Source organism: Diabrotica virgifera, chromosome 8 (assembly GCF_917563875.1).
Source record: "Diabrotica virgifera virgifera chromosome 8, PGI_DIABVI_V3a".
Classification (NCBI taxonomy): Eukaryota; Metazoa; Arthropoda; class Insecta; order Coleoptera; family Chrysomelidae; genus Diabrotica; species Diabrotica virgifera.
The window spans coordinates 67,746,982-67,760,374 of NC_065450.1; the positions used below are offsets into that span (position 1 = coordinate 67,746,982).

The window sequence follows — 13,393 nt, forward strand, 5'->3', positions numbered from 1 at the left end:
ATGTATTTCTGCTAGATTGGTCGTTCAATAGTTGACAGAAGTATTCCTTCCAGGTTTTTAGGATTTCCTTGTCATCAGTGATAAGCTGCCCGCTGTCGTTTTGAAGGAAGTTTCCTGTTCTTGCTTGGTACACGGTCTTGTTATCTGAAACTCCTTTGAAGAACTGTCACGCTTGTTTGTTCTTTCTTTTTTCTTCTATATCTCTGATTATTTGTTTCTGATACTCCCTCTTCTTCCTTTTCATTAGTTTTCTTGTCTCTGTTCTTCTTTGTCTATAGATACATTTCATTTTTGTTGTGCGAGGGGTTTTGTAGCATGTTCCTTCTAGCCATATTTCTTGCTGTTATGGAGTTCAGGCAATCATCATCGAACTATTTTTTTGTTGTTTTCTTTTTGTGTCCTAGTATTTCATCTGATACGCTTGTCAGAGCTAATTTGATATTTTTCCAAGCTGAGTCTATGTTGTTATAGTCTTCTGTCTGTGTTAGAGCGATTTTTATAGCCTTTTGAAATTTCTGTTCTGTCTCCTTGTAGAACTTCGGTATTCCATAATTGTGTTGGTATATTCTTGTGTGTTTTTTTGGACGCTATTCTCGTCCTTATCTTCGCTTTTACCAGAAAATGATCCGTGTCTCCATCAGCTTTTCTTAGGCTTCTTACGTCTAGACAGTTACTACCCCTCCTGGCATCTACTAGAACATGATCGATCTGATTTCTTGTGACGCCGTCGTTGGAGACCCATGTTTGTTTGTGTATTTTCTTGTGTTCGAGCATTGTCGATTTTATTATTAGGTTGTGGGACGCTGCAAAGTCTATTAACCTTGTTCCATTATCGTTGCTGACATCGTGAAGACTATGGTTACCTATTGTTGGTTTGTATGCTGCTTCCTTCCCAATCTTTGCATTTAAATGTCCTAAGATAATATGCATGTCCTGTTTGGGTAGATTATTTATCAGTTCCTCTAGTTTCTCACAGAAGTTATCTTTTACATGCTCTTCCTTTTCCTCTGTCGGTGCATGGGCAGCAACTAGGGAATAATTATGTAGTTGTCCTTTGAGTCTGATATAACAGAGTCTTTCATTAACGGGTTTGAAAGTTAAGACTGACCCCACAAGACTTTCCCTGACTATAAAGCCAGTGCCGAATTGATGTTCCCGTTCGCTTCCGCTGAAAAATACTGATTTATTAGTTTTTAGTGTGCCTTCTCCAGTCCATCTAATCTCTTGTAAGGCAGTTATGTCCATGTTTCTGGATTCAAGTTCTTTTACCACCTGAGTTAGGGCTCCAGGCCGATATAGGCTTAGTACGTTCCAGGTTCCTATATTCATTGTCCTTTGTCGTCGCTTTTGTCGTCTTAAAAGATCCGTCCTTATCCGAGTCATGTGCTTCGTTTTCATAACTATGTTCTTTTACCAGAAGGAATAATTAGTCCCTTGCTTAACCCTCCTCCTTTCTCATCCTGGACTTGGGACCAGGCAACTTGCGAAGAATGTTCCGCATATAATGGACAGATAGGGTGAGAAACGAGGAAGTCTTAAGAAGAGCAAATATTGAGAGAGAATTGCTTGACTTGATTAAGGCACGAAAAATTGGTAACCTGGGCCATATCCTGAGAGGGGAAAGATACGCAACCCCCAACTAATCATCCAAGGAAAGATTGGGCGCAAGAGAGGAGTAGGTCTCAAACAAATGTCGTGGCTGCAATATAAAGAACTGGACAGGCATAACTAACATGGCGAACTTTTGCATGCCGCACAAGACAGAAGTCTGACCTTAAGATAATTCGTCAACACACTATTGGTGCACGGCACCATAAGAAGAAGAAAATAGTTATTTATGAAACAGTTCGTGAAGTATGCTTTTTGCGAACGCGATGTTTAGAGCACGAGCGACAACTGAGCGAGTGCTATACATCGCATCGCGTAAGTTCGCAAAAAGTACTTCACACACAGTTTCATACAATATTTTATCTACGATAAACAAATAAAAAATCTGTAACTCTTCGTCACTGGAATTCATTTCTATTCTACAATTTTTAGAACTATGACATTTCAAAATTCTAACTTCTTTCAAACCACAAAACTGTCAAAATTTCTGTTGTACTTGGATTTGCTCACATGTCATCACCATGACAACGCGAAAGTTAAGTATATATGATTATATGAAAGTGTGCCAAAAACAGTGCGAAAAAGTAAATCCCATTTAAAATACATTGTTACTTCACGCACCTTTAAAATCCTTCACGAACTGCTATCTATAATGACAGTTTTCACAAACTAAAAACTTATACATAATATGAGATAGAGTAGATAATAGATAAACACATATTTTATTCATTTTTCTTATCTCTGTGATATAATAATTATGCCTACCATTCGGTATAGAAGACGTTAGAGTACCTAATTAAATAGATATATAAAAAAAAGAAAAAAAACTCAAATTACACTTCTTACAGTCGAGAGTCGAGTTAAATTAAAAGAAACACTTAAAAGTTCTTTGTTTAAAAAACAATTCATAAATTAAAAGTAGTAATGCCTATGATTTATGAATAATAAAGCAAAATATTTATAAACAATTTCACTAATTATTCATTAAGGATGCTTTTATTTAAAAAATAACGGTCAGTGTGGATAAGGATAACGGATTTTGCGCGCAAAGATAACTTCTTATTATTTTTATACTATTGCTGTTTATTTGGTTGCCTAACCTTAGCACTTATTAATTTTGATCTGACACTAAAAATTCAATTTATTCTTGAAAAAATAAGCAAACGATGATTTAAACAAATTTAAAATAAAAGTGTATTTGTTTATTTAACTACCGATATATAAAATAATATAATCTTATTCGTTTCAGAAGGAAAATTTACTGATTGATAATTTTTTTTATGAAGTATATTATTTGCAATTACAAGTTAAAAATTAATTAACAGAAATACTCAGAATGTGTATATACATGGCATTCTCAAATTAAATGTATTTAAGCACTCCTTAGTTAATTAATAAACGTAATGAAATGTAAAAAAGTGAAAAAAATAATATCTTGATATTTTGTTAATTTTTTAATTTTCTTTTATGTATCAGATATTTGTCAGTATAAATAAAATAAAAACACCATTTTTTGGACGTATGAGGTGAGTAAGCATACCCTTGACCATGATCAACCCACTACACTTTAATCATTACCAAAAATGGTAAACTTCAGTCTGACTTTGAGTCTAATAGTTCGAAGGCCATTTAGAAAGAAGAAGATAACCTCGAATAATTGAAATTGACAAAGAAAGATGCTTCAACCATAGATTTATAATACTCTAGATTGCGCCTTACGATCTTAAAATGGGTGACGGTTGCGACAGAGATAAATGAGCCTATTTGGTCGGTAGTCTCTTTCTAATTCAAGGGGAGTATCGACGACGTCACTATCCTACTCTGTCGTCGAGTATTTTAGATGGTTTGACAGTTCGAGCTCATGGCGACGAGAACTGGTCGTTTGTCTTCGGACGTGGATAATCCTGGTTCGAATCCCATACCAATCTTTACTTTTTTTATTTTTTATTTAATCAATATTGCGTTTATTAGATATTATTACATCTCTAAAATAAATCTATGCAAAGAAATATATAACAAATAAGAAAAACTCTGTAGGTACCTATAGATTTTTAAAAATATAAAAGCCATGTTATTTTTTTTAATAAGTTAATGGTAGAATAGTATAAAGTAATTAAAAATATTCGTAAAAAATTACAAATAATTAATATCAACATAATTTACCATCGATTTATTAATTGAATCGGTCGTTTCAAAAACAACACGAATCACATAATATTCCTAATTTTACAGAAGAGCAAAGAAAACTTAACTATATAGTCGAAAGATGGATGAAATGGATGACATCAAAATTCAGAGTTATATTGTAGTTTTGTTCCTAATGTTTTTACTGGACTGGTGTCGTTTTTGCACACAACGTTTATCTTAAAGGAGTCTATTCCTCTCAAAAAGTTAGTTTCTCAAAATTGTGGACTTTGCTGTTTTTGAAACGACCGATTCAATTATAAGTAATTAGACATTATTTTTATTTATGAAACTATTGTTACAATTTTTTTAAAAAGTAGAAGCAAAACAAATATTATTCACATCATTCGAATAAGGACGAATTTATATTAATAATGAATGACTTTTATTTTACTATGCAGTTCACAAATTATGTATTCCAATATTAACTTACTATACATAGGTACATTTATTATCTGCTAGATTTACTTAGGTCCATTTTTCAGATGTAAAAATATCTAATAAACGCAATATTGATTAAATAAAAATAAAAAAGGTAAAGTTGGCATGGGATTCGAACCACGATTATACATGTCCGAAGACCAAAGACCATTACTCGTCACCACCCGCTCCAACTGTCAACATATATTACTCGATAAAGTGGGATAGTCACGTCGTCGATATTCCCCTTAAATTAAAAAGAGACTACCGACCAAATAGGCTCATTTATCTCTGTCGCAACGGTCACCCATTTTAAGATCGCAGGGCGCAATCTAGAGTATTATATATCTATGGCTTCAACGGCTCTTGAGACAGTTACTAATTTGAAAGTGTCTTGTAAATAAGCAAAAAATAAATAATTAATTGGATTGTGATAGTTAATTAAGCGTGATTTTATTTTACATATACAGTATATAGTGATGGATATGCCAGAAATTCTTCAAGTTGGCTCGAGTATTAACATAAAAAGGACAGATGGGCGAATACATTCAGCAATCGTTGCTGCTATCAATGAAGACCAACGATGTGCCACTGTGGAGTGGTTCGAACAGGGTGAAACTAAAGGCAAAGAAATTGATATGGCCGCAATAGAGTCACTAAATCCAGATGTAGTCATCCTGAGGCAAGGGGAAAAGCCTACCACCCAGGACCGGACGACCATCACACAGTCCCAATTCAACAAACTACAACGTGACCCCACTAGACAATCTATAGCCAGCGTCAAGCAAAACAATGGGATAAAGTCTGCACATCAGTCCAGGATGACCCTGATTCCAAATAATGGTCATACACTAACATCTAGCAGTGAACCTAAAGAAAGTAATATACCCACGAGTAGGATGACCGCGGCTCAAAACTCGAGAAGAAGTAATGTAGTGAAAGAGGTTGAGAAGTTGAAGAAGAATAGAGAAGAGAGGAGGCAGAGGCAAGCTGAGGAAAAAGCGGAAAAGGAGGAATTTCTCAAAATGGCTCCAGGTAAGTCGGGTACTTTAGAAAGACCTGTTGATTACTTCCTGCTCGGACTAATAATTGATGTACTGAATTGTCATAACTATTGTAAAATGACATTCATCATTTTGCCAATTTCAGATTTTCTAAAATAATAATCGTTTTCAAATATATTTTAAACAAAAAGATACTCATTGTCATTAGAAAACATAACATTCAATAAATTTAGACTGTAATAGTTCAATGAATGACCAAATTCTAATCAACATCAAATGATAATCAAAATTTTAATATTCATTAATGTTTATTCTTTTTCTTTTGGCATGATAACCCTGGATGGGTCTTTGCCTGCTGGCTATGTACTTCCATTCAGATTTCTCTTGTGCCCTTCTCCTCCATAGGGCTTTTCATTCACAGTCATTTGTTTCGAGCTTCTGTCATATGTCACATAATATTAATATATCTACGACATATGTTATTGGTATGTACAATAATACAAACCAAATACATATGACGTAGATATATTAATATTATGTGACACATGACAGAAGCTCGAAACAATTGACAGTCGATGAAAAGCCCTATTGTCTTACATTCACAGTTTTCAGATCGTCTTCCATGTCATCCAACCATCTTATTCTGGGCCTTCCTTTTTTTGGCTTTCTATAGGCTTCCATTGTAATATTCAATTTTCTTTATACTTTTTCTTTTTCTGTGAAAAATATGGACTGAAAATGAATATAGAAAAAAACTAAATACAATGGTAATAACAAAAAAAAAAACAAATACAGTAGAACCCCGTAAATCCGAACCCCGCTAATCCGAACGTTCAGCAAATCCGAACCAAAGGAAGGTGAAAAAAATTCAAGACAAAAACTTAAAAACATGTTTATTATACAGAGTATAACCAGAACATTGAACAATGTAGGATTAGTAGGACTTTGACATTTAAAATTTTTTAAAAATAAATATGTACTTTATACGTAGTGCTTATAAAGGTTAAACATAAACTTACTTCGGTTTTCTCATAGTCAACTTGAGTCCAAAAATATTGTCCAAACTCTTGCGAGAACATTTTGCGACTTAAAGTCAACAACAATGAAAGCTTTGAATTACTAGTTAGGCTAACTTTCGGATAATTTCTGAATAATCTGAACTTTTCGGAATTCGAACAGGCTATTCCCCCAATTAGTTCGGATTTTCGGGGTTCTACTGTATATAAACAAACATACATTTGGGTGATGTACTGATAGAAAGGGTTGATAAATACAATACCTGGGAATCTGTATTTGAGAAAATAATAATCTAACAACAACAGAAATAAGGTCCATGATAGAAATAGCCAGAAATACATTTGTAAGAATGTATGCAATAATAAACACAATAAAATAAGAAAGTTACAATATCTGTAACACATAATGGGGAGACAATGATATAAAATGCTAAGATGGGTAATACAGGGAAATATAAGAGGAGGAATGAGTATAGGAAGAAGGAGAGTATCATGGTTGAAAATTTTAAGGTACTCTTTTAAATGCAGCTGAATAAAACTCTTTATTAGAGCAATGATAGATAGAGTAAAGATATCTAACCTTCCATTGGGAGACAGCAAGTTAAAGAAGAAGAAGAAAAAACTTATACCAAAAGCAAGAATAAAGATATAATGCAATAGCACACTATCAGCAGTTGTTATCATTCCAAAATGATAACAACTAACGTTGTAACTAACATTTTTGGTGATTTTCTCTGGCCGCTCCACTGAACTTAATTTATTGACATTTGCCGACTTCATTGTGGAATCTCTTGAAGGTGGCTTCCAGGTTCATGCTGTATACACAGACTTTACAAAGGCGTTTGACCAGGTAAATAACAAGATTTTAATCAATAAGTTGAGAGGTCTGGGTATCCAGGGTAAACTTTTAGAATGGTTGTTATACTACCCATCTGAAAGAATACAAATAGTACGTGTTCAGGGTTTTCAATCGTTTGAAATTAAGGTACATTCAGGAGTGCCACAAGGGTCACATCTTGGACCCCTTCTATTCAATATCTATTTATTTATTTATTTACGGGCCTTACCCATTATTACAAAATAATTTAAGAGCTAAAATATACATTAAACCTTAAAATAAATTATAAAAATATGTAAATATACTTAATTAAAATCACAAAATGGTAACATTACACAGACAATGATAGCATTATCACAGATAATAAATTGACAAATATTATTTTGACACTTAACACTAAATCACCTAGCTACCTATAAATATACTTATAAATTTATAAATTATTGTTCTTCCCCAAGCGTTAAATCCTTAATAAAGCACATAAAGCGTATTTGACTTATACTGAAATCAATGTTCGGAGATAAGTTATTGGCTGTCCTTACAGACCTTGAACTAAAACTATTAAACTTTACATTAGTTCTACATAAAGGTTGTTGAAACATGAGGTGAAATCTAGTATTCTGTGACGGCACTGCCAAACCAATACAGTACAGTAGATCTGGGCAATCAGCAATACCATTAAAAATTTTGTAAAGATTTTGTAAGTCCCTACATTGCCTGCGAATCTGAAAAGGAGGGAGAGAATATCTCGTGTGAAGTGAATCATAGTTGTAATGGTAGTTGCCAGGGGGATCCACACCAGCCTTAAAGGCCAAATACCGCAAAAATCTTCTTTGAGCTTGTTATAATTTGTGTACATGGCATGTATAGAGGGGATTCCAGACTGAAGAAGCATACTCCAATAGGGGTCTGACCAATGAACAATACAATAGGCGGATTGTCGAGAGATTTGTGAAATCTCTTGTACATCTCTTGATAAAGCCCACCATTTTAAGGGCTCTAGGAACAATCTCTGCGATATGAAATCTGAAGGATAGAGCATTGTCAAATAAGACTCCAAGATCCTTAGTAGCTGACATATTGATCAAGATGGTGTTAGAAATTGCATAGGAAAAAGCCAAGGGGATACGCCTCTTAGAGAAGTACATAGTGAGGCATTTGTTTGGGTTTAAATCCATGCAATTTCTTTCACACCAGTCCACAAGTCTGGACAAATATAACTGCAAGTTGATACAATCAGTGGTAGAAGAGACAGTCTTGAAGCATTTTAGATCATCAGCAAAACATAGAAATTTGGAATATTGAAAGCAACTCTGGATGTCATTTATAAAGATGTTAAATAACAAGGGTCCCAAATGAGACCCTTGAGGCACACCAGAAGGTACTTTTATCTCCTTAGTTGAGATCTATCAGACAAATAGCTGCTGATCCTGCTCAACAAACCACCACCCAAACCTGCTGTCCTCAGCTTATCCAATAAAATTGTATGATTTACCCTGCCAAATGCCTTAGAAAAGTCAGTGTATATACTGTGTACCTCACCACCACCATCCAAGACACTTGACAGAAACTCACTGTAAACTAGTAAATTAAGCTCAGTAGACCTTCCATTTAGAAATCCATACTGCTGGGGTATTATTGTTGATACACTGATGTAAGATATTTTGTTACTATTTTTTCAAATAGTTTTGGAATTACATTTAAATTACAAACTGGCCTATAATTGCACACATCAGCTTTATTCCCTGATTTGTATATGGGGGTCAAGAAGCTAGTCTTCCAAAACTCAGGAAAATAACCAGACTTTAAAGAAGAGTTAAATATCATATAGAGAGGACGAGAAAGTATGAAACTACATGATTTTAGAATAAGGGGGGGGGGGTATTCCAACTGTCTATGTTATCTATGTTAATTATATTGCCTCCTGTTGCCACTTTGCTTTTTTCCTAATGTTTGCTGACGATTTAAAATTATATTTGAAAATCGAGAATGATGGTGACTGTCAAAAATTACAATCTGACTTGGATCGGTTGAGCTATTGGTGTGATAGCAACGGAATGGAACTTAATGTTAAAAAGTGTCACTTAATGGTTTTTGGTCGAAATAGAACTCCTACAAATCATATCTATACTATTAAGGATTGTCCTTTAGACTATGTATCTCAGATAAAAGACCTAGGTGTTGTACTCGATTCCAGCTTATCCTACATCCCCCATATCTCATTGTCTCAAAAGCACTTCAACTTTTAGGGTTTATCAAACGTTGTGCCAAAGACTGTCTAATATCCCATCCATAAAAATATTGTATTGTTCACTTGTGAGACCTCATCTAGATTACTGTTCATGTGTTTGGTCTCCACACTATAACACCCATATTCTAGCTATCTGTTCTGCACTAGTTCAGCACAAGTTCTTAAGATTTGTTGCATTTAAACAAAACCAGAGGGTTGATGAAATTAACTATTCTAATATAGAAAAGTCTCTCAACATAACCTCTCTCCAAATCCGACGCATGCATAAGGATCTCACAATGTTTTATAATATACTACACTCTGATAATTTTGGTCCTCAACTATTGGAGAAAATTAGCCTCCATGTTCCCAGTAGACAAACGAGACTAAATCAACCTTTTTACATTAGACCCCATCGCAATAACAACGGACACAACTCCTTCATGTCCAGAACACCTAGGTTTGCTAACCAATATTTGGAAGGATTAGATTGTTATAGTTTTCCAAATGAATTTAAAGCTCAGCTTAAAAACTGTGTGTGATAACTTGATATCCTTGTGTTTTTTTTTGTACATTTTTTGTTAATGTTTGTTATTCAATGTTCCTAGTTTGTATGATTAAAATTTTTAAATTTACTTTAGGTTAGGTTATAAATCTCCTGTGATTAATGTTTATACTGTATTTTAATTGGGTGATTGCCCGTTAATAAATAAAATAAATAAATATTTAAACAAAGTTTTATTTTACAGGTAATCCACATTGGGAACTACTTAATATGATATACGAATACCGGCGCGGAATCGATATAAAGCCTCTAACTGAAAATGATCCAATTGAAGATCATCTAATTACTGTATGTGTAAGAAAAAGACCTTTGAATAGAAAAGAAGTAGCTAGAAAAGAAGTCGATGTTATTACCATACCAAGTAAAAATCAGTTGATTGTACATGAACCGAAAAATAAAGTAGACTTAACCAAATATCTCGAAAATCAACTATTCCGATTTGATTATGCCTTTGATGAATCCTGCTCAAATGAACTGGTTTATAGGTAAGTGAATATATTTTTATGCCTCAATTACAATCTTTTATTCACATATAGACCAGAGTGGATCTGTGAAAAACGTCTATTTTTGGATGTGCGGGGTGGCATTCGGATTTTTGCAGATAAAGTTAGGTGACAAATTCAACAATAATAATTGACTTATGCTTCTTTTCTACTTTCTTTGATTATAACTTTAAAACGATTCATTTTGGAACAAAGTCGTAGAGAAATAAAAATAAAGATAATTGAATTTTGTATTATAAACGACTGGTTAAAAATGTCTTAAATTATTACCCTTTCTGCAAAGCAGTAAATACGAAATAAGTGGGCAAAATAAGCCTGTTTTTATTCAATGTTTTTCAACCACTTTGGTTGCACTTAGAACTTTCGTAATTCGCTTAGAAAATTCTTACAACATACTTAATTCGTTCACCAAATTTCATTAAAATCGACCTGATAGATTTTGCAGAATAATTTTGCAATCTAAATTTTTTTAAAAAAGTTCAAATTATTTAAAAACTTTCTAAAGAAAAAGTAGACCATTTAGAAGTTTGCTATTTTTTTTACATATAAAGAGGTTCTCTACCTACCTAATACACTTTACAGAATTAAAATCAGATTATTTAAGCTGTCTCAGCACTGTTTTAAAGTTATAAACAATTTTTTGGCTTATACTCAGGAGGACCACATTATAACACACATGGAAAACTTTTTTATTATCAATTTTACGAAAAAAAGTTATTCTTCATAAAATGCTCTGGATAGTCAAAAATCTAAAACTTAACCATCAGATATCAAATTTTATCAATTTTATACGAGTTATGCCAAAAATATTAATGTTGTTCTCAAGCTATTTCCTTGTGGCATTTTTATAATAAACTATTTTTAATGGGAAATAAGCCACAATTTTACCAAAAAAATGATTTTATTAACGTTTCGAAGCCCAAATCGGATTTCGTTGTCAAAATACAAAATACTGTAGTATGCAGTATTTTGTATTTTGAGAACGAAACCCGAATTGGGTTTCGAAACGTTAATAAAATCATTTTTTTGGTAAAATTGTGGCTTATTTCCCATTTAAAAAAGTTTATCCAAAAATATTAATTACGTTAAAGAGTACAGTACCTTTACATTCCAGAATATCAAAAAATGATATTATGAGAAGTTGTTTGAAATTAAAAACTATGTTTAAATATACAATTACATCATTCTAATTGAAAAAAAAAATTCAATTTTTTCTCAAATCACGGATACTCATCATCATTTTATTACAATTATGATAACTATTTTATTATCACTTTTACGAAAAAAAGTTATTCTTCATAAAATGGTCTCCCTGGTCTAAAATCCAAGATACAACAATCATTTATCAAACTTTTTTACTTTTATACAAGGTATGTAAAAAATATGAATTTTTCTTAAGAGTTAAGTGCCTTTATTATTCACAATATTTTAATTAGAAGGATGTAATCGAACACTAAAACAATTTTTTTAATTTCAAACAATTTTTCTTAATAACACTTTTCGATATTGTGAAATGTAAAGGTACTTTACTCTTGAGTGAAATTCATATTTTTGACATAACTCATATAAAATTAATTAAAATTGATATTTGATGATTGCATCTTAGATTATATATGATGCAGAGTATTTTATAAAGAATAACTTTTTTTCGAAAAACTGATAATAAAAAAGTTATCAATAGGTTACAAGTTATGCAGACATACTGTATAAGAGCTAAAAAAATTTTTTTAACTGAACATTAATATTGTTGAAGCTTATTATTAAATGTATTTTAGGTAAGTTTTACAGAAAAGAGTTTTGATCACTTTGTATAAACATTTTTTTAGCTGGTAATTTTCGGTTTTTGTATTACATTTTTGTTATCTTTCTTAATTTTCTCAACAACAAATAGTTTATTTCATTTCTAAAGTAAAATAATTTAGTGCATTTTAAAGATTACATCCTAAGCTTTAAAAAAGTACTTATAAAACTGTAATAGATCTGTTCAAACTTGAGTAATACCGTCTTAAAATGGTGGTAATTCTATAAAACTACGAAGATTTCAAAAATTACTTTTTTTGAGACGTCATATCATTTGAATTAAATTTTTAAGATTTTTTTTTAATGAAACATCATTTAGTAAGATGCTTGAAAGGTAAGTTGTGCAAAATTGAGAGTTTTATAAGAAAAATTGTATTAGTCACACATTTTTAAATCATTTTTAATCAAAATTCATGTAAGGCTCACCGCCCACACCGTACTTATGACCATACATTTTATTTCTTTCAATTATAACTAGAGTCCGGATTTCTAAGCATAATGCTTATGGTAAATAATACAAGCAGGACTTAAATATGAACGAAATATACAAAAATACGTCATTTTGACAGCCCTTTTTTATGCTTTTTTTGCTTTTTTAAATTATTATGCTTTTTTTGAATTTATGTGCTTATTTGGTGCTTTTTTATATACTATTATCATTTTTTGCATTTGCGAACAGAAGAAATTTAATTTTGATCTATGTAGTGCAATTTTGGACTCTGATCTCCCTTTAAATAAATTGCAAAATGAAAGTTTTAAATCATTTTTGGAAAAGTACCTACTATTGAAGACATGTGCCGCATGAAAATACTCTGCGAAAAAATATGTTAATTGCATTTAAAATAAAACCAGAAAAAAAAGTAAAAACACTAGTGGGAAACAATTACATCTGGTTTGCTGTGGACGAGGCTACATATTTATGGAAGATACGTCGCTAATTACTTCATAGGCGTACTTCACGAAGAAATCTTGACGAAGGGTTATTTAGTGTGCTCAAAAGAACTAGAAGCAATAAATAACAATACAGTTCCAAGATTCGTAAATTACGCTTTAGCAAATTTTCATCTTCCCGAGGCTGTGCCCACCAGCAAAATAGTATTAATGCTTTTCGACGCATCAAATATCAATATGATCAAAACGGCATCAAATCTTAAAGTGTTTTATCTCAATCTAAATCACTGTACGTGTCTAGCGCACGGCCTGAATCGCGTTGCTGAGACTATAC

The 13,393-nt window shown here is 32.3% G+C and overlaps 1 protein-coding gene across 1 annotated transcript in view; it reads left to right on the forward strand.

Moving 5' to 3' along the window:
• Positions 1 to 4,393: 4,393 nt before the first annotated feature.
• The window catches only part of LOC114335542 (kinesin-like protein Klp10A), a 72,935-nt gene continuing 63,935 nt past the window's right edge, over positions 4,394 to 13,393 (forward strand). The window contains exons 1-2 of the mRNA XM_050659708.1: positions 4,394 to 5,247; positions 10,050 to 10,350. Coding sequence (XP_050515665.1) covers positions 4,692 to 5,247; positions 10,050 to 10,350 — 857 coding nt within the window. The 5' untranslated portion in view covers positions 4,394 to 4,691. The remainder of the gene's footprint in view (positions 5,248 to 10,049; positions 10,351 to 13,393) is intronic.